At 51.2% G+C, this 23,674-nt stretch overlaps 1 protein-coding gene across 1 annotated transcript; it reads left to right on the top strand.

Moving 5' to 3' along the window:
* Window positions 1-69: 69 nt before the first annotated feature.
* Window positions 70-18,159, top strand: LOC149861104 (natural killer cell receptor 2B4-like). The gene is made up of 9 exons (XM_090051376.1): window positions 70-837; window positions 7,953-8,282; window positions 8,373-8,669; window positions 12,884-12,988; window positions 14,153-14,226; window positions 15,243-15,308; window positions 15,527-15,595; window positions 16,144-16,203; window positions 16,791-18,159. Exons 1-9 carry the CDS (start codon window positions 783-785, stop codon window positions 16,908-16,910), a joined length of 1,176 nt encoding a protein of 391 aa, XP_089907502.1. The 5' UTR covers window positions 70-782; the 3' UTR covers window positions 16,911-18,159.
* The last annotated feature ends 5,515 nt before the right edge of the window (window positions 18,160-23,674 follow it).

Genomic DNA, 23,674 nt, shown 5'->3' with positions numbered 1-23,674 from the left:
CATCGTTGGCACACCACAGCCTGGAGGGCAAAACAGGGGCCTGGAGCTCTGCTACTGCCCTACTGTGGGACTCTAGCCCTTGGTTTCCCTGTCTGTGTAATGGGCTGAGCTCTTTGCTGCAGACCCTGCAGATCTGCAAGGTACTTTCTTCTTCTGGTTCTAGCGGGCAGCTCTCAGCCTCTGCCATGTGTCACATCCCACGAGGAAGTGTGGAACACCTCAAACATGGGGTGGGAGGCTTCTGTAATATGTGTGGGATTGATTCCTCTGATGCCGCGGCTGTGTGCTAGGTTGTTTCATTTGCCTGGCGGGACAAGTGAAGGGTTAACTCTCCCACTGTGCTTTAAAAAAAGCCTCTCAAGGTGGCCAGACGTGTGACAGAGGTGCTGTGAAATACAATATGCTGCTTTGCGATCTGCAGTCGAAAAGCCTTGTGTCCGAGCGCGTGGGGGGAAGGTGATGTGCTCACTTCCCGGTTCTTTGCAGGTCTGCTCTGCTCCCTGCTACCTAGATCACACTCAAACCAGCTCTTCTTCACTGAAGGCGGGCAGGGCAGTGGGGGAAGCTTTGACACCCAAGGCTTCCCCCACGGGGCAGAAAGGTTGGGGTTGCAGTGAGAAACAACAGGACGCCTTGCAGATAAACCACGGCAAGCAGAGGAAGTGGTGGGCTGGCTCAGAAGCGACTGCTGCATCAGATCAATTCGCCTTTCTCTGGACACCAACAAGATCTTGAAAGCCAAGAGACCTTCCCACCGTTAAGTGTATCTCTGGAGCCAGATCATGTTTCCCCTGTGCCTTCTGCTCCCCTTGACAGCCTCTGTGTTCAGCAGTGAAGGTAAGAGGGGGAAACATTATTGGAAGGTGACTTATAGCCAGTGCTGGGTTGAGGAGGCATCCTCAGGCCATGGGGGATGAGATGCTCTCCAAACAGACATTGCCTGTTCACATCCATGCTTGATGGGTGATGGTGTCATGAGTTGGTTGGGTCTCAGGCTAGTCCCAAAGGGACATGCATTCCTGGCTCTAAACCTGCAAATGGCCCTCATCGTGCTGTCACAAAGAGAAGCAGGGCTGAGAAAGCAAGCAGAGGATCTGCTCTTGGAGCATCAGGGTGGGTCAGTACTAGGTTGGAGGTCACCAGGCAACTTTGGTTTACTCCAAATGAGTCATTAAGCATTTGAAATAATTGCTGAGAAGTCCCTTTGCAAAGGGCAAATTGTAGGGGTTGATGAGTCCCCGCTACTGCACAGGCTTGCACAGGGAATATAGCAGGGCAGTAGGGTGGTGTAGCCTAATAGTCCAGCAAATCTGAGATTTTGGTTTTTTGGGGGGTTCATTTTGTTTTTTTCTGGGGATCTCTCTCATTGGACCCACTGTACAGCTAGCAGAGATGTCAGACGGAGAATTGAACCCTTCCTGAGTCTCACTCTCTGCTACTGGATATCAGCAGAGCTCAGGGACTTCTGCAAACTATTTGGGCTCCTTGATTTTGGATGGAACGAGGCTGGGCCAAGGCCATGCTGAAACCTGCGGCTGCCCACATCTCCAGGAGCAGAGCTCCACTGCCTGCCTGCATGAACTGCAAACATAAGTCACAACCTCTGACACCCAGTGCTGGAGCCTGCGAGCTGCTGGCACCAGGGCTTTCACAGCTTCATGGATGAAGAAAAGGGTGTCAGCTGCAGTCGCAGGGTTGTCACAGATGCACGGAGAATGGTGTTGGGGATCATCATCTTTCTGTGTCTCTACACCATGTTGGACCATTTTGTTACTCATGCCTGTACTCATTTATGGTACTTTGCAAAGTCTTTCCTCATACATGTGCCTTTGAGCAGCGGGCATGGCAGCAGCTTTGAGGCTGTGTATCATGGTGGCATAATCCACTTCTTTAGTTCCTTGGAGTGTCTGACTCTGGTACGCAGGCAATTAAGACACCACCACCTTTGGCTTGGTTCATCAGCTCTGGTGGTAAAGATTTGGCCACTGGATTATACATTTTTCCATTGTCAGGTATTTTCTTCAGCCTCTTGTTCCACATCGATAGTCGCATCTCCTTGGGTGTGGCATGGAGAGGTTGGGTGCTGATGAGGAAGCTCCTGTGTGACTTCAGACCTTTGTACACTGCAGGATGGTGGTACAGTGGGTATCTTGTATCTTCCATGTGTCTCGATCCTTCTGTCCTCCTGGCCACTGCTCTTTTGATGTCATGCAAAGCGATGCCAGCCAGTGGATACACACTGTTTAGGTTGGCAGGCGTCAGGCATCCTGCGATGCATCAGCAGCTACGGTTCAGAAAGGGCCCAGGCGTTCAGCATATGTGGAGCCCTTCCATACAGGGCATGCATACTCAGCAGAGAAGCTGAGAGCCCGCGCAGCGGTTGGGAGGGTTGAAGGGCTAGCTCCCCATTTTCAGTTGGGGAGCTTATAATGTTGCTCCAAGTGCTTCCCTTTGCTTTGGTCTTCATGATGTGTTCTTTGCATGGGAGGGTTTGACCGAGGGTGACTCCAGGTAAACTGGGTTTGAACAGTGGGATAAGGGGGTCCCCGGCCACATCATGTTGAGATGGAGGTTGGCCTCATGGTTTTCTTCCGTACGTGCATTTTCGCAGGGTTGGTTTTCAATGTAGCATGAGGTTAGGCCAATTAGGCCCTCACTCAGGGATTTCTCAAAATGGTCTTCAGCGATTTTGGTGTTGGTGATAAAGAGGTGGGTTGAAATCTTTGAGGGGCCAAGTAGCTTTGGGTGACTGGGACGTACCCCTGGGCTCAGCCTGGAGCCCCTAAGCTCCAGGCCGTCTCCCTGGCATCCGGCTGTGTATCTACTCCAGGGTCCGTCATGGGAGCTCCAGTCTTTTAGGCTAAGGCAGCTCAGTTCGTAGAGGCTCTAGATTCAGACGCATCCTGGCATGGGTCCCCATCACATGGGTCTTAGGGAAAGCATTGCTTGTGGGACCTTTGAGGCTGTAGTGGGTCACAGACCCCAGTCCCATGCTATTGCAAGCAGTTAGACTAACCCTGTCCTAGTCTATCACTTCGGCCATATCATGGAGCGTTGTTTCTTCTAGGCTCCCTGCAACCCTACCGCCTGCTCATCGTGGGTGTTTCTAGGAGACCGGAGGCATTCAAGCCAACTCCCCCTGGCTGTGGTTTGCTTCTGGGAGGCTTTTAAAGAAACAGGCTAAATCTCTGACCAGAGCACGCAAAGCTTCTTTGGTCAGCTGAGGAAGCCCAGACCAGAGCATGCAGAGCTGCTGAGAACCAGCAGCAGGGCCAAAGCGTGCAGGTCCCTGAGCCACAGCCCAGCACGCTAGCTCCCGAGCTGAGTCCTACACAACCGAGGATGGAAAACCAAGGGTCTGTCTCACTGACCCACAGCAAAGGGCTGAACACAGCTGTGAGGAGCTGGATGCACAAGAGTGCACCCCTGAGAGCGTCTTCCAAAAGCGTCTTCCGGCTTCCAAAAATGCTCTGTGCCGCCTAGTGAGGAAGCGCCTATCCCAGCATCTCTAGTGAACCCAGCCCCAGCCCCAGCCCCACACAGCAGGGGAGGAGGAAGCCAGCTTTGCAGACCTTGCCTGACCTACCTTCCTCCGCTGTGCATTGGCACAGCCAGCTGCAAGCCACCGGCAGGCACCCGGCTACCCTCACAGGAGGGAAGCTCAGCTGTCCAGGTCCAGGGGCTCCTTATCCTTACGCCTTTGCAAGAGCTGTGAGAGACCACTGCTGGGTGCGAACAGGGTGGGGCGTGGGTGGGAGTGAGGCTGCTTCCCAAGCAGAGGCAAGGGACAGCTGACATGGCGCTGTGCTGCCCGTCGCGGAGCAGCAGTGGGATGGGAGTCCAAGGCGGGTGGTTGTTCCTCAAGGAGACGATCCTCCGAGCTCAAAGGGAGTCAGTCCCAATGCGCACCAAGGGGAGCAGGAGTGCTAAAAAGCCCCCTGGTTTGGCAAAGGCATCCAGGAGGGAAGCAGGGCAAAAAAGGAGGCGTACAAATGGTGGAAGCAAGGGACTATCAGCAAGGAGGATTACACCTCCAGTGCTCAGGATTGCAGGGACGCTGTTAGGAAGGCCAAGGCAGAAATGGAGCTAGGGCTAGCGACCAGAATTAAGGATAACACAAAGTCCTTTTTCAAATACACAGGGAGTCAGAAGAAGGCAACAGGTAATGTGGAGCCCGTACAGGATAGGTTTGGCAATTTGGTAATTGCAGCAAATGAAAAAGCTGATCTCTTCAACGAATTCTTTGTCTCCATATACCTGACTGGGGACCGGGATGTCTCTCCCACTAGGATTATGGATGGACCCAGGGGAGGCACTGCCATGCCTAGGGTCAGGGATGACCGAGTTAGGGAACTTTTGGAGGGGGTGGATGCGTTTAAATCAGTAGGTCCAGATGCTCTTCACCCGAGGGTGCTGTGGGAATTGGTGGGGGTCATAGCGGGGCCACTGGCACAGCCCTATGAGCGCTCGTGGGGCACTGGCCAGGTATCAGAGGATTGGAAAAGGGCCAATGTGGTCCCCATTTACAAGAAGGGGAGAAAAGAGGACCTTGGGAATTATAGGCCAGTCAGTCCTACCTCGGTCCTTGGGAAGACCTTTGAGAAAATTATCAAGGAGCACATCTGCAAGGGCCCAGCACGGGAGGTAATGCTCAGGGACAACCAACACAGGTTCATTGAGGGCAGATCCTGCCTCACTAACCTGGTTTCCTTTTATGATCAGGTCACAAAGTCCCTGGACAAGGGTGTTGGGGTGGATGTCGTCTTCCTGGACTTCAAGAAGGCCTCTGACATGGTTTCCCACCACGTTCTCTTAAAAAACTTGGTGACTGAAGCATTGATGCTTACACAGGCAGATGTGTGGCAAATTGGCTGGATGGTCACACCCAGAGAGTGGTGGTGGACAGGTCTTTGTCGACCTGGAGGGATGTGGGCCGTGGGGTCCCCCAGGGCTGCGTCGTGGGGTCTCTACTGTTCAACATCTTTATCAGCGATCTGGATGTGGGTGTGGAAAGCACGCTGTCCAAATTCACTGACAACACCAAGATGTGGGGCAAGGGAGGGACAGCATCCAGCTAGATCTAGACAGGTTATGGAGGTGGGTGGATGAGAATAGCATGGAGTTCAATGCAGACAAGTTTCATAGTTTCATAGTTTTTAGGGTCAGAAGGGACCTGAGCAGTCCGACCCCCTGCCATGGCAGGAAAGAGTACTGGGGTCAAACGACTCCAGCAAGGTGATTGTTGGGCCTGGTCTTAAAGACCCCCAGGTAGGAGCAAGCACCTCTTCTCTTGGAAGTTGGTTCCAGACCCTAGCCGCCCTGACTGTGAAGTAGCGCCTCCTGATATCTAGCCTGAATCTCCCCTCTGCCAGCTTGTGACAGTTATTCCCCCAGTGCCTGCTGGTCCCCTCTGACTATTTTGTAACAGGCCACCAGATCCCCCTCAGCCTTCTCTTGTGGAGGCTGAACAGGTTCAGGTCCCGTAGCCACTCCTCGTAGGGCCTGCCCTGCTGCCCCCGGATCATGCAGGTGGCCTCCTCTGGACCCTCTCCATGCTGTCCACATCCCTCCTGAAGTGCGGTGTCCAGAACTGGACGCAGTACTCCAGCTGCGGCCTGACAGTGCCGCATAGTGGGGGAGGGTCACCTCCTTGGACCTGCTCGAGACGCATCTGTGGATGCATGCCAAGGTGCGGTTGGCCTTCCTGACTGCCTCCCCACACTGCCGGCCCATGTTCATCTTGGCATCAATAATGACTCCAAGATCCTTTTCTGCCTCTGCACTGACGAGAAGGGACTTCCCCAGCCTGTAGGTATGGTGCTGGTTGTTCCTCCCCAAGTGCAGCACCCTGCACTTGTCAGTGTTGAATCCCATCCTGTTCTCATCCGCCCACCCCTGTAACCTGTCTAGGTCCAATTGCAGCCTATTCCTCCCTTCTAGCGTGCCCACATCCTCCCCCCCACATCTTAGTGTCATCAGTAAATTTGAACAGGGTGCTTTTTACTCACTTGTCCAAGTCACTGATGAAGATGTTGAACAGGGCGGGCCTGAGGACTGAGCCCTGGGGGACCCCACTGCCCATGTCCCTCCAGGTCGAAAATGGCCCATCCACCACCACTCTCTGGGTGCGGCCCTCCAGCCAGTCGGTGACCCATTTGACTATGTGGGTGTCGACACCGCAGTCCCCCATTTTCTTAATGAAAACGGGGTGAGAGAGTGTCGAAGGCCTTCCGAAAGTCCAGGAAGACGATGTCCACTGCTACCCCTGCATCTAAGGATTTTGTGAGCTGGTTGTAGAAGGCCACCAGGTTGGTCTGACAGGACCTGCTACTAATGAACTATGTTGGTTGCCCCTAAACACGATCTCCCCTGCTGGCCCCTCACGGACATGTGCCAGGATAATCCTTTCAAAAACCTTACCTAGGATCGAGGTAAGACTAACTAGCCTATAATTCCCTGGATCCTCCTTCTTCCCCTTTTTGAAGATGGGAACCACGGTGGCCCTCTTCCAGTCCTCTGGCACCACACCAGAGCATCACGAGTGCTCGTACAGCCATGCCAGGGGTCCTGCAAGGTGCTGCACCTAGGGAGAATGAACCAGCAACACACCTCTGGGCTGGGATCACCCCTCTTGTCAACACAGTGGCAGAAAGGGATCTTGGAGTCATTGTTGACTCCAGGATGAACATGAGCCGCCAATGTAAGGATGCGGTTAGCAAGGCTAGCCGCACCATGTCGTGCATCCACAGATGCATCACAAGCAAGTCCAGGGAAGTGATCCTTTACCTTTATGCAGCACTGGTCAGGCCGCAATTGGAGTACCGCGTCCAGTTCTGGGCACCGCACTTCAAGAGGGATGAGGCTAGCATTGAGAGGGTCCAGAGGAGGGCCACTTGCATGGTCAAGGGGCAGTGGGGCAGGCCCTACAAAGGGAGGCTGAAGGGCCTGACCCTATTCAACCTGCACAAGAGAAGGCCAAGAGGGGATTTGGTGGCCATTTCCAAACTCACCATGGGGGACCAGTGGGAATTGGGGGAGGCTCTGTTCCCCCGAGCACCACCTGGGGTTACTAGGAATAACGGCCACAAATTGTTAGAGCAGGTTCGGGCTGGACATCAGGAGACATTACTGTACAGTGAGGGCTGCCTGTACTGTACTGCCAGGCTCTGGAAGGGGCTCCCCAGGGAGGTGGTGCTCCCTCCTACCTTGGGGGTCTTCAAGAGCAGGCTGGACAGATATTTGGCTGGGGTGTTATGACCCCGGCACTCATTCCTGCCCAGGGCAGGGGGTCAGACCTGATGATCTGTTTTGGTCCCTTCTGACCCTAAGCCCTTTGAAACACCATCACACTGATGAGTGTGAACTCACTTGTTGCCCTCACCTGTGGGCTCAGAGAAGCCAAATCCTAAGCAATCCCAACTCCTGGCACCGCGGGGATGATGGGCTCATAGAATCCATCACAAAAAGCCCCTAACCCAAAGAGCCTGGGAAAGCCTCAGCTCCTCGGATTTGGGGTAATGGGCTTCAGAAAGGACATCTCCAGACACTTTCCAGTAGGACTGAGAGCAGGTGAAACAGCTGGCAGGCTTGGAAATAGAGGGAAAGATGAACTATCTGTGTGGGTTAGTGTTGGGAGAGGTGACAACTGCCTCCAAACAGGCAGACACAGGCCTCTCCAGAGCAGGGAGGGAGGGTGGTGGGAAGCCCTCGTGATGGGGCACTGACAGGTTGGGTGGCTGCAGGGGTGCTACCCCCATCTCCTGGCTTTGGGGCCAGGCTGGGGATGTGCCTGCTGGTGCTTTGTAGAGGGTTCCAGGGGGTCAATGCAGCATCTGCCCACAGCTGCATTTCAGCCCCACCTCTACTAGCCAGGGGAACATCCCTGCTACACCCCATGGTGCCCAGCTGTGCAGAGGGGTGCGTTAACACCTTGCTCCCTGTCTTTTCTGAAGCACTAGGTTGTAGAGAAATGGAAGTGGCTGCAGTTACAGAGAAAACCGTGCTGTTAGTGCCAGAGAATCGACTGTTGGATTGGGAAGAAATCACCTGGAGAGTGAAACTCAGCTCTGGAGGGCAGTATCGGATTGGGACACTTGCTAAGGGGAACAGTCATGTGGACCTCAGCACAGCCCCCCTGCTAGGCAGGAGAATCGCCTTCCACCCTGGGAATCTCTCGCTGCAGATTGAGCTGGTTAACAAGTCGGACAGCGGTGTCTACTCCATGGAAGTGGCATCTGCATCCGGCAGTCTCGATACCACCTGCTTCCGTGTGTCTGTGTTTGGTGAGTATCTGGGCCCTGCTTCCCCCCAGTCTCACCTATTTGGGGGAACCTGCCACCCTCAGCCCCTCTCACCATGACTTCTCCTTGCAGACCGAGTCCAGCAGCCCAGCCTCACAGTACTCTCTGCTCACCCAGACCTCGGACGGTGCAATGTGACCCTGTCCTGCCAGGTGCAGGATGCCGACAGAGTCACCTACAGCTGGTCCCGAGGTGCATCTTCCAGCCCAGCCAGAGAGGACCAGCAGCTCCCAGGGCATCAATCCCAGCTGCAGCTGGAGATCACTGTGGGCAGCAACGACACTTTCTTTCATTGCAATGCCAGCAATGCAGCCAGCTGGGGCATGGCCACCATCGATGTCAAACCGCTGTGCATCTTCCCAGCCACAGGTAAATGTCCTTTAGCAGACGAATGTGAGGGTTTATTTCCTTTTGCAACATACATCAAGAACTACCCAAGTGCATGGGACAGAGCATACAGTGCTGGGGGCCCCTGGCCCAGGCTTTCCTAAAGCTGGTGCGTTCCCTGGGTTGGAGATGAAATCAGCTAGTTTGGAGAAGGCAGAGATCTTGTCCTGCCACCCAGATGCACCCTAGGGGGTGATCCTCCCCCTCTATGCGGCACTGACCAGGCCGCAGTTGGAGTACTGCGTCCAGTTCTGGGCGCCGCACTTCAAGAGGGATGTCGACAGCATGGAGAGGGTCCAGAGGAGGGCCACTCGTATGATAGGGGGACAGCAGGGCAGGCCCGACGAGGAGAGGCTATGGGACCTGAACCTGTTCAGCCTCCAAAAGAGAAGGCTGAGGGGGGATCTTGTGGCCTGTTATAAACTAGTCAGGGGGGACCAGCAGGCATTGGGGGAGTCACTGTTTCCCCTGAGCACCGCCAGGAGTGACCAGGAATAACGGTCACAAGCTGGCAGAGGGGAGATTTAGGTTAGATATCAGGAGGCGCTACTTCAGTCAGGGTGGCTAGGGTCTGGAACCAGCTTCCAAGAGAAGTGGTGCAGGCTCCTACCCTGGGGGTGTTTAAGAGGAGGTTAGATGAATATCTTGCTGGGGTCGTTTGACCCCAGTATTATTTCCTGCCATGGCAGGGGGTCGGACTAGATGATCTGCTCAGGTCCCTTCCGACCCTAGAAACTATGAAACTATGGGACCCAGATCTTCACTGGGGTCAAACATCTCTGTTACATTTTCACTGCCCAGCTTGGCAATTTCTGAGACTGGAAGCAAAGCACTGAACAGAGCCGTTCTCCTGGGACCTGATTATTAGTCGCACTTAGAATCACAGATGATGAGGGTGGGAAGGGACCTCAGGAGGTCACATCAAGCCCAACTCCCTGCTCGAAGCAGGACCAGCCCCAACTACATCATCCCAGCCAAGTCTTTGTTGAGCCGAGTCTTAAAAATCTCCAAAGATGGATACTCCACAACCTCTCTGGGTAACCTGCTTCCACGCTTTACTACCCTCCTCATGAGAAGGTTCTTCCTAATATCCAACTTCAGCTTCCCTTGCTGCAACCAGAGCCCATTGCTCCGTGTCTGCCATCTGCCTGCACTGAGATCAGTCCAGCTCCATCCCCTTTGGACTCACCCTGCAAGGAAGTGAAGACTGCTATCAATCCCCCATAAACCTTCTCTTTTCCAGACTAAATAAGCCCAGGTACCTCATCCTCTCCTCAGAAGTCAAGCCACTCAGGAAGCGGAAGTTGCCTTGGCCCTTAGGTTGGTGGAGTGGGGCTGGGGTTGCCACGTAAGCAAGAACCAGGGACCAGTTTGAAGGCTTTTCTGGCAAACCTTTTCTACATCCTGCCCCCTTCCTGTAGGAAGCATATACTGGTTATAAAGACTTTTAGTCTGGGCTAAACAAATCCATTTTCAAATGAAAACCAGGCTGGAATGAAACAGTTCTGGTGGCTGGGGAATCTGAAGGAGCTGGGGGGACCTTAGCTGGGCAGGCACCACCAAGCAGACCATCCAGGGGACTGTATTTAGGGGCCAAGTGCAAGCCTTCACGATCAAAGCACTTCACAACCCAAGCACACAACACTTCCCTTGCCTGTGCAGTCAGCAGGGTCAGAGTGGTGTGGTAAGTCAGATCACAGGTTTCCTGTGCTAAGAGACATATTTAGCTGTGTTAGTCTGAAGTCAAGTAGAAGACAAGGCAGAACTGTACCTGATATATCTCCTTTGTTTTCTGAGTGTGCATCCATCTATCTATCTATCGATCTACCTACCCATCCATCTATCCATTCATCTATCCATCCACACAGAGCGATATACATACATCTCTTTCTCCCTATCTATCCATCCATCTATACATATATATCTATATCTATATAGATAGATAGATAGATATGCACACAGATAGATATGCACACAGATAGATAGATAGATAGATAGATAGATAGATAGATAGATAGATAGATAATCACAAGCTTTTATGAGCTGAAGCTTACTTCATCAGCATCTGACAACTTGAGCTTTGGCGTTTGCAAGCTTGTTCTATGTATCTGCTTTGGTTAGTCTATCAGGAGCAACATTATGCTGTGTCTTTCTGTGGTTATACATCCAGGCTGCTAGCAGAAAACAAACAGAAAGAAAAATGCATCTCTCTGCCCTTACCATCCCCCCAGCAGGGGAAAGGAAATGAGAATGGTCAAGCCATTTGCAAAAGATGCTCTTATTTATGCTGTATTAAGGGGATAGCCCTTGAATGAAGGTGGAGAATCTCCTTGGGGCTTCTGGTATCAAGGGATCAGGTCTGGGTTGTAGCCAGAGCATGTTTAGGTGTGATTCAAAGTCTCCTAGAATCACAGACAATGAGGGCTGGAAGGGACCTCGGGAAGTCACATCTAGTCCAACCCCCTGCTCCAAGCAGGACTATCCCCAGCTACATCATCCCAGCCAAAGCTTTGATTAGCCGGGTCTTAAACACCTCCAAGGATGGAGAGTCCAGCACGTCTCTAGGGAACCTGTTCCAGTGCTTCACCACCCTCCTAGTGAGAAAGTGTTTCCTAATATCCAACCTAAACCTCCTTTGCTGCAACTGGAGCCCATTGCTCCTTGTCCTGTCATCTGCCCCCACTGAGAGCAGCCCAGCTCCATCCTCTTTGCAACCCCCCTGCAGGGAATTGAAGACTGCTATCAAATCCACCCTCTCAGTCTTCTCTTCTTTTCTTCTACTAATGTCAGTACAACTGTTCCAGGTGTAACATGCTGCTCACTGTGATGAAGGACATAGGAAGCATCTTTGAAACAAATTTAATTCCTCACTAACATAAAGCATTTTCCTATTAAAATCCCAAACAAAACTATGCACTAGAATATTTTGGAGAACTTGCTTTTCATGTTAAACACCCACCTAAAATTATTATGAAGCATTAATAAAAGATGAACAGGAAAGCTGGGAAGAGACAATTTAAAAATCTTCCTTTCTGAAATGCAGCGCTCGTGCAAAATGAATCGTTAAAGAAATTCCTCATTTTTTAAAGATTCCTCCCCTGGCGAATTCTGCATTTCTTTTCATTGCAGAATGGAAAGGACTGAAATTCCAGAATGGTTTTAACCTGATTTGATTTACAACCATCTTAAACTTAAAAAAATATTTTATATGTAGAAAGATTATATTTCATTATGAAAAGTAATGTCAAAATGTTGCATTCCAGACAGACCAGGCTGTGGGCTTGGTGGCCCCAGAAACCGCTTCTTGTCCTGTGTTCCAGCACAAATGAACCACTCCAATTTCATCTCATTTCCTAAAAAACAACTTCATCAGCACTGGCACTTTTCCTCTAAGTGTAACTGTTTCAATGAAAAATTTCCAAGCAGGCCTAGTTCTAAGCAGGAAAAAGCCACATCAAGTGCAGGTGTTAAGTCAACAATTTGTGCTGTCAGTTCTCATGATTTTATCACGAGTCTTATGATATGAAGTGTCATTATTAAAGCTCCAGCTCCTGGAGTCATGCAATTAGGTGAGAAACTAAAGTAGATTGGCGGGGGTGGGGGTGGGACACCCTTTAAGCTACAGGATTGTTTAAAATGCCAAAAACTTTAAGGTAACTTTGAAGTAAAAAGACTGTTCCAACTTTTATCTGAGCCTAAGCTGCACAAAATGAACTATTCCAACTAGGAGATCTTACTACATACCTTCAGCTCTCTTGTAAAATATGAATTTTCAGTTTCGCCTAGGAGAAATTTTATATTCTTTGCACTCTCCTATGCCTGAAGAAGGATGGATGCCGGTTTCCAAAAGCTTGTAAGATATTTTGTTTGCAAATGTCTAGCTGGTCTAATACAAGATATCACCTCTGCCACCAGTTCTGATTCCTTTTGCCTGTAGACCAATATGGCTAACACCTGGATACCTGAAGCTAAATTCATGGCAGTTAGGGCCCTGAGTCCTCAATTCTGTGCACAAGGGGTTGAGCAGGATTGGTGTATTGGGTGTCACACAAATCAGCTGTTTATTGAGAAGCATCTAACCCCTTATAAGCCCTTTATCAATAGGATGGGAGATGTGATAGTCAACAGGGTTTTGGAAATGCCCTGGAGGCTCTGCAGGCTAGTGATGCTTTGGTTTTTCACCTTATTTGCTACAGATATTTTCCAATCACTGCTTTTTTGGATTATCGGTGCTATAGCATGCGGCCTGGTGTTCCTGGCCATTGGTGTCATCATCCTGTGTAGATGTTGCAAAAAGCAAGGTAAGGGCTTTAGGAGGAATCTCTTCTCTGGGACAAGGGCCTCCTTGAGGCCATGGCAGTGGGGCAGCATGACTGCAGATGGCCACACACCCACCTTCCACCCACCCCAATGTCCTGGCCCCTCTGGGATGATTTCTTTTCACTCATTCCTGCCACATTGATTATCCTGCTCATTTTGCCCTTTCTAGGCAAATATGGAATAACTGAAAGGCCAAACTGTGCTCCCTTAATCCTCCTGGCCAGTCTGCACCCTGATTAGTCTAGACTCCACCCTATATTGTGTCCTGCCCATGGAATGAATACGGCAAATATAACCAGAGACAGAGTCGGGGATGGGGCATTTCTACACCCACACAGCCCCGTTATACCGGGCAAGCACAGCAGTGGCAGGACATGGTCCACTTGGTCCCTAACAGATGTCCACCTGCACTCTGGGATACTGGAGATACACTGAGCATAACTATAAGGTGGAACATTTTAATGGTGAGATTAAGTAACTACGGGTACATACCTGGTGGATAAACCTGGGTAAATATCTTCAGAGAAATCTCTTAGCCATGGAAAAGTGCCGGGTTGTGGCAACTGTTCAGGAAGGCAGGTCAAGTCTGGTGAATAATTCTGGGTGCAAAGAAAAGTGAATAGTTTTACAAAAACAGAAACAAGACTTTTGGACTTTTCACCCCAACACCATGTTTTCAAAGCAAATTTATATCCAGTTAATTTTTTTTTTTTAATTAAGAAGCAAAAATGACATGGAACCCTGAAAATGACTTGCTATTTTGGGGTCAAACAAAATATTGCATTTGGCCTGAGATGAAATTTCTTTGTATTTGATTTTCATCTTCTTTCAATCAAATAGAAATGAAAAGTTCAAGGTAAAAGCAAAGTGTTTGGACCATGTCAAATGTAAACTTTTTGACTGCCCCCAAATGGTTTGTTTTAAAGTGTTGTTCCTTGTGACTTTATCTCTGGCTTGAGCTGGGATCCGCTGTTTTCTTCCATTGCCAGGGACCTGAAAATTGGCAAATTATAAGTGAAGTGGGAAAAAAAAAATTTCTATTTAACTTTTTCTTATTCGTGCCTGTTACATGGGGGTGAGCATCACCCGAGGAGCACAGGATGCAACGGGGCTTATTCAAACTGTCTTGCTCTGTTTCTTTACAGCTTCCTGCCAGCCAGAAGAGCCTCCCGTCACCATCTATGATGAAGTGGATGAGACTCGCTTCAGCAGAAATTTGGTGAGTCCATAAAGGACCCCTTTGCTCTCCTCTCTTCCCTACACAAGGCAAGGAGAGGTGTTGTCCCAGCCCATCTGGCTTGAGGATGGAGACAGTGAGTTGTTGAACACCAACTGTATTGGACCCGGGGTATGTCTGTGTGTCAAGGAAAGATGTTATAATGCAGGGATCTGGTATACAATTCACTTGGCGGTGTGCTGAGATCAAGCGGTGACAGAAACACGAGCTTGACTTGTATATGTGCATGCACACATATAATCTTTGCATTCTCCTATGCCTGAGGAAGGGCATGTGTGCCCAAAAGCTTGCAAATAAAGAGAAAACAACTAGTTGGTCTAATAGAAGATATTGCCTCTAGCACACTGACTACATGCACACATAGGTGCATATATAACGGCATGTTATGTTACAGCATTTACATATACATCACATCAATACAGGGCATAAAAGCACCTCAAATATCAGACACACCTAGTGCATGTCAAGCTCCTACTTCTATCACATTTCTATCCAGCACAGCATGCTGATTTATCTGCCATGCCCACAGCTTGCTCCATCTATCCTTGAAAGCTCAGACTAAAACAAATTGTCTGCAACAGGTGAATACCATGCCCATTAACTCAGAGGTGGGATGTGCTCATAGACATGTCCCGGTTGCGGCGCTGCTGTTTCCACTGGCTCCGTGAGCCATTGCTGCCCTCTAGGAGCTATTCTTATTTCATTACAGCAGCTGGGAAGTGCTTTCCCCTGCCAGGTTTCGTCTCCTTTGTGTCTCGTTGCACTTATCTGAATTACTCTGGATCTAGCATCTTCTAGGAACCTGAGCCGAAGCCAGTTCAAGCCCAGGGACTGATTCCTACTGATCTCACTTGCCTTTGGATCAGAACCTGCTGAATTTCTGTTTGCTCAATAGTTAGCCCAGTGTTGCTGTCTCATAGAGAGAGGAAAGAAACATCATTCCTCATCACTGACCCTTGCTATTTTCACCCCCTGGATGGTTATTTTCTCTTAAACAGGATGGGAATGCACAGGGCAGCGTGATTGGAAGCACCGTCTATTCACAGGTCTTTGCCAAGGGACAGGTAAGTGCCCAGATTTCCTTCCAGCCTGGGTTATCCCCTGCTTTCAGACCTGAACTTCAGATTTATATAAAGCAACTTCAGATTTGGTCTCAGAGTGGGAAGGAACCAGCCCCTCTGACTCTCCAGGTCAGTGGAGCCATGTGAAGCTACACCAGCTGATTTACCCCTACGTGAGCATTGGCCCTGCACTGATTGGGCTTGTTGCTGTTCTTCCACAGAAACCCAAAACCCAGGTTCCTGGAGAAATAGGCTGCACCCTGTACAGCACCATCCAGCCCCTTGCACGGGTGAGTCTTTCCGGGGATGATTAGCAGCAGCTGGGTGGGCCATGACAATGGCATGTCTTGGGTCTTCATCTCAAGTGGCTTCATCCCAACCTGGGATGCTAAACTTCAGAGGGCAAACTGCCAAGTGGGTTTTGCAAGACTGGGGCTGCTGCAAAGTCATTCATGGAAACTGAAGGGGGGGGCAGAGAAATAGGGGGAGATTTGCATGGTGAGGGGGCTATGCAAAGGCAACGACAGCAGTTTGATCCCATGGGCCTGATTGTCAAAGGGGTAGCAGTGCCTGAGAAGATGAGGGGCTCAGAAGAGCCAGTGCCTGGCACTAGAAGACCCTCTGGGCATCTGCATCCTGAAGTACTGCAATTGCCCTGAAAATCCAGGTTGCACTGGGTTCCCCGTGGCTGAGATGTGGGATGCAGCCCTTGCCCAGCTAACTTCAGGGGAGCTGCAGGGAAGGTCCTCAGCCCTTGGCAGTCCTGGTAGAGTCCACTACCCGCTCCTCTTTAGACCTCTTTAGAGTATGTAACCACCTGTCCTGCTCTGCTTCTCAGCCAGCCTCTGTCAAGAAGAGCAGACTCAACCCAGCCTTGACCTCGACCATCTACATGGAGGTGATGGGGGGTTCCCAGCACATGAAGCTCTGAGGGGGTGGGGGTGGAAGCAGGGGATAACACCCCACAGCTGAACGCTGCTTGTCCCAGAGACCTGGGTCCCTGGCTAAGGGGTCAGACCTGGGATCCAGCTCCTCAGGGGAGGGGACAGGAGGAAAAGGAGAGGATGAGCAATGCTTCCTCCCCAGAGGGAAAGGAAAAAACAAACAAACCCTTGCTGCTATGGGAGTAAATAAATTGCAGCTCTATGGGGTGAGCACCCCCCGATGCTGTTATCCTGTGCTGTCTACATGTCAGCTGCAGATTTGACCCCACGTGTGCATTTCCCCTGAGATGCAGTCCAGCCCTGCTGCAGGGAAGGCACCTGGGCTGGGGAACAGGGCTGCTGTCCCCAAAGCCTGGTCCTGGGACTCCACGTGAGCACCAGGCCCAGCCAGCCTCTAAACACAGCCCTCACTGTTCCCCACCTATGCCTGGTTTGGATGGGGGCCCTGATCTTGGCTCCATTGCTCTGCAGCCTTTTGGGGAAATGGAAGAGAGCTGAGCAATACTGTGTGATTCCTGAAAAGAAATCCATTTTCTTACAGGTCAATGAAACCTTTGACAGACCCTCATGCCCTCTCAGGTCAGCTCTCCTTCCACCAAAGCGATGCCTCCCTATCCCAAATGCTGGTGGCCTGAATGCACCACAGCATTACAATTTTTAACTGCTTTGGATCTTGGAGCCAGCTCCTAGCCGAGTAGAAGACGCCCATCTGCTCAGCTCACCACCCGAGACATGGCTCCGACTTCGACCCAAGTTCTTCCAATGTGTAAAACTCCCCAGACATAGAAGCCTTCCAGTCTGGCAGTCAGAAGTGCAATACTGCCATCACGGCTGTCCTTGCCATTTGGACGGGCATGGGAAATGTTGGTGAAACAAATGCGTGGAGAGAGCTGGAAGAGAACGTCCAATGCTGTCGCCAGAACCAGGTCACGTCAGGGGGTGTGCAAAGGTTTGGGAGGGAAGGATGGTGTTAAAAATGCAATCTTCCTTGAGTCAATGCTCCTTTGCATATGCCTGAAGTAGGTGCAGGCTCTTTGCATAAGGCAATGGCGGCTGCTCTTTCCTCGCCATCACTGATTTCCATATGGTTTTGTAAGGTAGTGAAGCAGGACCAGTGCAGAGGCTGCCTCCTCTCAGTCCTTGTACATCTCAGGAGCAGCTCCCCTGAAGGCAACTAGGCAAGCAGCTCAGCCATGGGAACCCACTGCAACCAGGAGACTCGCTATCCGTGCTTTCAGGGAAGCATCTACATGCAGGAGACGGCGCCAGAATCCAATGTCTAGGTCTGCTACGAGTCAGGGCAGAGGGCTACATGAGGGCTCGGATGCGAATGCTGACAGAGGAGAGGGAGGGAATGAATTTTTTTTTAGGGACTGGATTTCCTAGAAAGCTAAATCCATGGGGGTGCCGTCTGGTCCCATACAGGGACTGATTAGATAAAGGAAAAATGGCTCTGACTCAATCCAGAGGTTGACAGAAATGGATGAAGGACTTGCTGGATAGCTGGAAGGTTTTCAGCTCAGTCTCCCCTCCTGGATGCCAGCTGGGGATCTCATTGCACTTGCTGCAGGAAGATAACAGGGCTGCTCACAAATGTATGGCCGGGGAAGAGGGGGAGCTTCTCCTTCTCACTCAGGTTAGATGGCTCCACTTCAGTTGCACCTGGGAGGGATACATGGGGACCAGTAAGAGAGGGATCAGACCAAGGACCATCCCTGCTTGCTGCACAAAGGGTGTTTGGGCAGAGGCGGGATCTGTTTGCATGCACATCACAGATCTGCAGTCACTGTATGATGGGATAACTCTCCTGAAGTGAATGGCTCTACTCTAATCGAAGATCTAGCCCAATCCATTGACAGGTGTGTAGCCATAAGGTAAACTTCTCTTGTATAGTAATGGAAAGGAAGACCACTGCCCTTACAAATAAAGTTCCTTGTAGGATTTTTCTTTGTCCATGATAAAGTCTGGGACTGCATCTCTTCTGATGGGGCCCAAATGGCTAGTGCAGCCTGAAAGCAGAAAATACCTTGTACTGACCCTGAGGGCTGGGATGGGAGGAGGCATTTCAGTCCCTTTGCCCTAAAGTCTTGCTCCAAAAGCCACTGGAACTGACAGCCAAACCCTCCCGACTCCAGAATGAGCTGGAGCAGGACAGAGGAGGAAAGGACCCTTTGTCTGCAGGCTGGGGGGGTGGGGAACCAAGGACCCTGACCATCCCTTCCAGCAGGGCAGTTCCCCAGTGTGACTTGAATGAGGCTGGATTTTGCAGGCAATGAGGAGAAGTAAGAGGCAGAGGGCAAAATACTGTGGCCTGTTGCAATATGGCATCCACAACAGACCTGAAATGAGAGCTTCGTGTGCTCCTAATACGTGGGAACCTGCCTGACAGCCCCTGCTCTGACCCCAGCATCTACCAGTGCTTTCAGCTCCTGCTGGAGCTTTGCCCCATGGTGCCATGGGCATTGACCCATCTCCACGGGCTGGAGGAAAGCAGCTGCATTGTCTGGGTAATGGTTTGTCCATAATTGTCTCTCCTCTGTGCGAACAGCAGATGGTCCCTGCGATGGATGGGAACCACTCAGGGCTGGAAGGGGTCAGTACCCAGCAGGAGGGGCTGGTCCCCTTTTGTTTCATGCCTCTCTGCTACATCTCAGACCCTCTGCCGCATCTCAGACCCTCTGCCTGTTGCAGAATGCAGCTTCCACTGGCTATGGCGTGGGGGAAGTATCACCAGTCACTTATCACTGGTGCTCACGTGTAGAGCTCGTGGTGCCATTTGACACACTTATGTGGTGCAGCAGAGACAGAAGAAGAGGAAACTGGCTGCATCCCGTGCCTCCCACCGGAACAGGCCCCAAGGCCCCATAGAAAGGAGAATGGTCTCAGCCGGGAAGTACCCTGAGCCTGGTGCTGGTGTTAACATGCTTAAGCCTAGTTGGAGGCAGTGGGGCAGCATGTGACGATGCTGCAGGAAGAGGCAAGGCAGGTAGAACAGCTCCACACTGGGACTGGGACCAGGCTGGAGGAGAGCGGCTGCAGGACGAGGGGGGAGTCCGTAGTTTCATAGATGCTGGGGTTGGAGGGGACCTACTAAATCATCGAGTCCGACCCCCTGCCTGGGGCAGGAATGAGTGCCAGGATCAGATGACTGCAGCCAGGTGTCTGTCCGATCTCCTTTCAAATGCCTCCAAGGAAGGGCACAGCACCACCTCCCTTGGAAGCATATTTTGGCAACCCTCGCTATAAAGAATTTTTTCTGATGTCCAATCTGAATTTGCTCTTCCAGTTTGTGGCCATTATTTCTAGTTACCCCAACAGGCGCCCTGGTAAACATAGTATCCCCTATTTCTTGCTGCCCCCACCGATGAGTTTGTAGGCGGCTATGAGATCACCTCTCAGCCTCCTCTTGTGGAGGCTGAAGAGGTTCAGGTGTCCCCGTGAGTCCACACAGGGTTTTTTGCTGTAGGCCTTTAACCAGATGAGTGGCCCTCCTCTGAACCCTCTCCAGGCCATCCACATCCCTCCCGAAGTGCAGCGCCCAAAACTGGACGCTGTACTCTTGCTGTGGCCTTACCAATGCTGCATCGAGGGGGACTATCACTTCCCTGGACCCGTTTGAGATGTGCCTACTTGTGCAAGAAAGGGTGCGGTTACTTTACTTATTACCCCATCACACTGGATTATTCATTTTCATTTTGGAGCCGACTATGGCTCCGAGATCCCTTTCCATGGTTGTGCTACGCAGGTTGGCCCCTCCCAGGCTATGGGAGTATTGATGATTCTTCCTCCCCAGGTGCAACACATGACACGTGTCCTTGTTAAACTGCATCCTATTCTGTTGGGCCCATTTCCCCAGCCTGGCCAAATCAGCCTGGATTCGCTCCCTGACGTCTAGTTTGTGTACCTGTCCCCATGGTTTGGTTTTGTCAGCAAACTTGGTCAGGGTGCTTTTTACTCCCTCATCCGTACCTGCTTTAGGCTGCTCACCGCACTGCCATTGCCATGCATGGACCCAGTGCATTCGAAGCAGGGAGGGGAATGGACTTTCTGGGCAGGCGGGAAAATCCCTAGCTAGACTTATTTTGCAAATGCGAAAGGCAGACTCAAAACAGCACCAAAGAACAGGAAGGAGATGTCCTTGGGGGTGGAGGGTGAAAAATCACAGGAGGAACTTGCTGGCAATTTAATACTGCAGAATGAAACGTCAGCTGCAAATATCAGAGCCCTTCCCCACACCTCTCTCAGACAGGCAGAGAGATGCAAGGAGACTGGTGAGAGCACCTGGTTTGGACCACCGGATGAGCTGGCTGAGGAAACAAGCCAGTTTTCAATGACTGTGCCCACCTGCTGGTTTGGTAACAAATTGGTCTTCTTTTCCCAGACTAAATCAGCCCGGTTCCTGCAGCCTCTCCTCGCAAGTCCTGTCCCCCAGCCCCCCAACCATTTTTGTTGCCCTCCACTGGATTCTCTCAAATTTGTCGGTGTCCTTTCTGTAGCGGGGGCCCAAAACTGGACACAGGACTCCAGATGCGGCCTCACCAGTGCTGAATAGAGGGGAAGTATCACTTGCCCTTGATTTGCTGACAACGCTTCTACCAATGCAGCGGGATGTCATTAGCCTTCTTGACAACAAAGTCACACTGTTGGCTCCTATTCAGCTTCTTGTCCACTGTGACGTCCGGGTCCTTTTCTGCAAAGCTGCCCAGCCAGTCAGCCCCCAGCCTGTCCTGGTGCATGGGTTTGTCCTAAGTGCATGGCTCTGCACTTGTCCTTGTTGAACCACGAGACTCCTTTTCGCCCAGTTTCATAATTGAAAAGGAGCATTCTTTCTTCTTTAACAACTTCTTGAAACACCGCAGCACGGCTTGTGACAGCTGATGCATGCTGGACCCAGAGGGGAAGTGCCACCCCCCACCATCTGCCCCTAACAGCCTGTGAAACCCACATCTGTGCACGTCTGCACCAAAGACTCTTTTCTTGCCTTTCGATTATTACTCTTTGCCCAAACATTTCCAGCAGCTCAAAGGGCAGGGAACTTCAGGGAGTGGTGAATGTCTTCTGCACTACTTTTAGATACCAGAAGATGGGGCAGGACCAAGCAAGGGAGGAAGATTGTCCTTCTGCGGTGGTGCTTATTTTCCTTCTGCTTTCCGTGCCGTCGTGCAGCAAGGGTAAGGCCACCCTCTCTCATGTCTTCTTGGAAAGGGGCTCTTCTGAGGTGCTTCTTCCCTCGTGGGGCCAGCAGTGTGGAGGGGCATTGGGCTGGGCAGTGTTTAAGAGAAACGAAAACATGTCTCGAGTAGACTTGTAGCTCTGATCTTGCGGTGGTGGAAGGAGAAGATGACGACTCCTTTAACCCCCTCGCAGCTCATTGCGAGGGGAAAGAGTGGACTCATGCTGATGCCCTCTCCACTTCCTGCTGCAGAAGGCACTCGAGGGGCTAAAAACCAAGGAGGAGACAAAACATAGGCAGATTTTCCCCTCTGTTCTCCCTTGTCCCATCAAAATGTGACATTCTGCTAAAACCTTTTGCTAAGATTTGGTGCCTGCCCTGCCCTTAAGAGGAAGCATTTCTCACGCTCTCCCTGCAGGAAAAGAGCAGACATCTACTTTTCCTTTTATAAAAACAAAACAAAAAGCACATTTTCTTCAGCACAGAGGTGAAAGACTAGGGCCACGAAGAGGCTTCCCAGAACTGAGATACCCGATTAACTCTGAAACAGCTCAGAGCATCTCTTTCGGGTCCTGAAAACTGGCACGCATTTCCCCAATCTCCGTGTCCTTCATTCACTGCAGTAGATTACAATCCGGGCTGTGAATAAAAGGTCTCCCTGCTCCTATTCCAGACCCTCTCCCCTCTGATGGGTAGAAACAGTTCCCATATTTCAAGCACCTTATTAAAAAGAAACCGAAACAAACGAACAAAAAACCCATGCAACAAAAAACTAACCTCCCCGCCAAAAATCCCCAAACAAACAAACAAAACCCCTAAAAAACTCTGCAAAATCCCAGAGGGAAAGAGAAGAGTGACAACAGCATCTTATCCCATCATTAGCATAGTTACCAAGAACTCTCTCCCCACTCCAGCTCCCTGCTGCAGCGCTGATCTTTGGGTGCGTGTCCACAACTCAAGAGGAGACAAAGCTCATGAATGGGATTATTAATGGCACTGTGGATTTAAGACCAGGGAAGCTCAACCTGGAGGGATACCAGCAAATCAAATGGTTTTACGACCACACCCAGCAGATTCTGACAAAGAAGGACGGCAAAATTCATTTCTATGGTAAGTATTTTGAAAAGACGACGGATTTGTCTGAGAACGGGACTCTGCGCGTCATGAAGCTTCGGAAGCCAGACAACAGCAAATACAAGATAACTGTGGAAGACCAAGAAGGCACAGAGATGACTATGATGATCCAGCTGGACATCTATAGTGAGTATGGACAGGGGCCTTTGTACACATGGCCAAGGTGAAGCCTGAGAGCCTGTGCAATGTGTCCCTTGAAATCCCCCCCGCCCCCCACTCCCAAGGGAGGACTAAGAAGGGCTGGGTCCTCTGCTGCTCTCCAAGGACTTTGATGGAGAAATATTGCTTTGCCTTGCTGAAGTGCTGGTGTTCAGATGCAAACAGGAGTACCCACAAAGAGCCAGGCAGGGACAGAGGTGGGCAAGGGGGGAGTGGGGGAAGGTCTCCAAAGAGTGCTTGAAGGTCGGGGAGAGGGAGGTGGGCAGTCATGTTGCCACCTGCTTCTGTGTGTGTTCGGTGAGCATCTGGGCCCTGCTTTGCCCTGGTCTCACTCCCTTGGAGGCACCTGCCACCCTCAGCCCCTCTCACCAGCACTTCTCCTTGCAGACCGAGTCTGACAGCCCAACCTCACAGCACTCTCTGCTCACCCAGAGTTTGGACAGTGCAACGTGACCCTGTCCTGCCAGGTGCCTGTTGCCAGCAGAGTCACCTACAGCTGGTCCCAACGTGCGTTTTCCAGCCAGCCGAAGAGGACCAACAGCTCCAGGGACATCAATCCCAGCTGCAGCTGGAGATCACTGCGGGCAGCAAGGACACCTTCTACCACTGCAACGCCAGCAATGCAGCCAGCTGGGGCACGGCCACCATCGATGTCAAAACAGCATGCAGCTCCTCAGCTGCAGGTAAAGTATCCCTTAGCAGACCAATGTGAGGGTTTATTTCCTTTAGAAATGTGACACATGAACTGCCTGAGTGTGTGGACAGAGCAGAGTGCCAGGGGAGCCTGGCCCAGGCTTTCCTAAGGCTGGGGCATTACTTGGATTGGAGATGAAATCAGGTAGTTTGGAGAAGCCAAAATCTTGTCCTGCCACCCACATGCACCTTCTCATGGAAACTGGATCCTTACTGGGGTCAAACACCTCTGTTACATTTTCAGTGCTCAGCTTGGCAGTATCTGA

The sequence above is a fragment of the Crocodylus siamensis genome, chromosome 6 (genome assembly GCF_052110815.1).
Source record: "Crocodylus siamensis isolate JL-2025a chromosome 6, ASM5211081v1, whole genome shotgun sequence".
Lineage (NCBI taxonomy): Eukaryota > Metazoa > Chordata > Crocodylia > Crocodylidae > Crocodylus > Crocodylus siamensis.
Note: the sequence above shows the minus strand (reverse complement) of the source record. Positions and strands in the feature narration are given on the sequence as shown.

Coding starts and splice junctions, on each gene's coding strand:
- LOC149861104 (XM_090051376.1), top strand. CDS start 783: ATGTTTCCCCTGTGCCTTCTGCTCCCCTTGACAGCCTCTGTGTTCAGC. Junction 14,227..15,242: donor CTCGCTTCAGCAGAAATTTG/GTGAGTCCATAA, acceptor TCTCTTAAACAG/GATGGGAATGCACAGGGCAG. Junction 16,204..16,790: donor CCTCGACCATCTACATGGAG/GTGATGGGGGGT, acceptor ATTTTCTTACAG/GTCAATGAAACCTTTGACAG.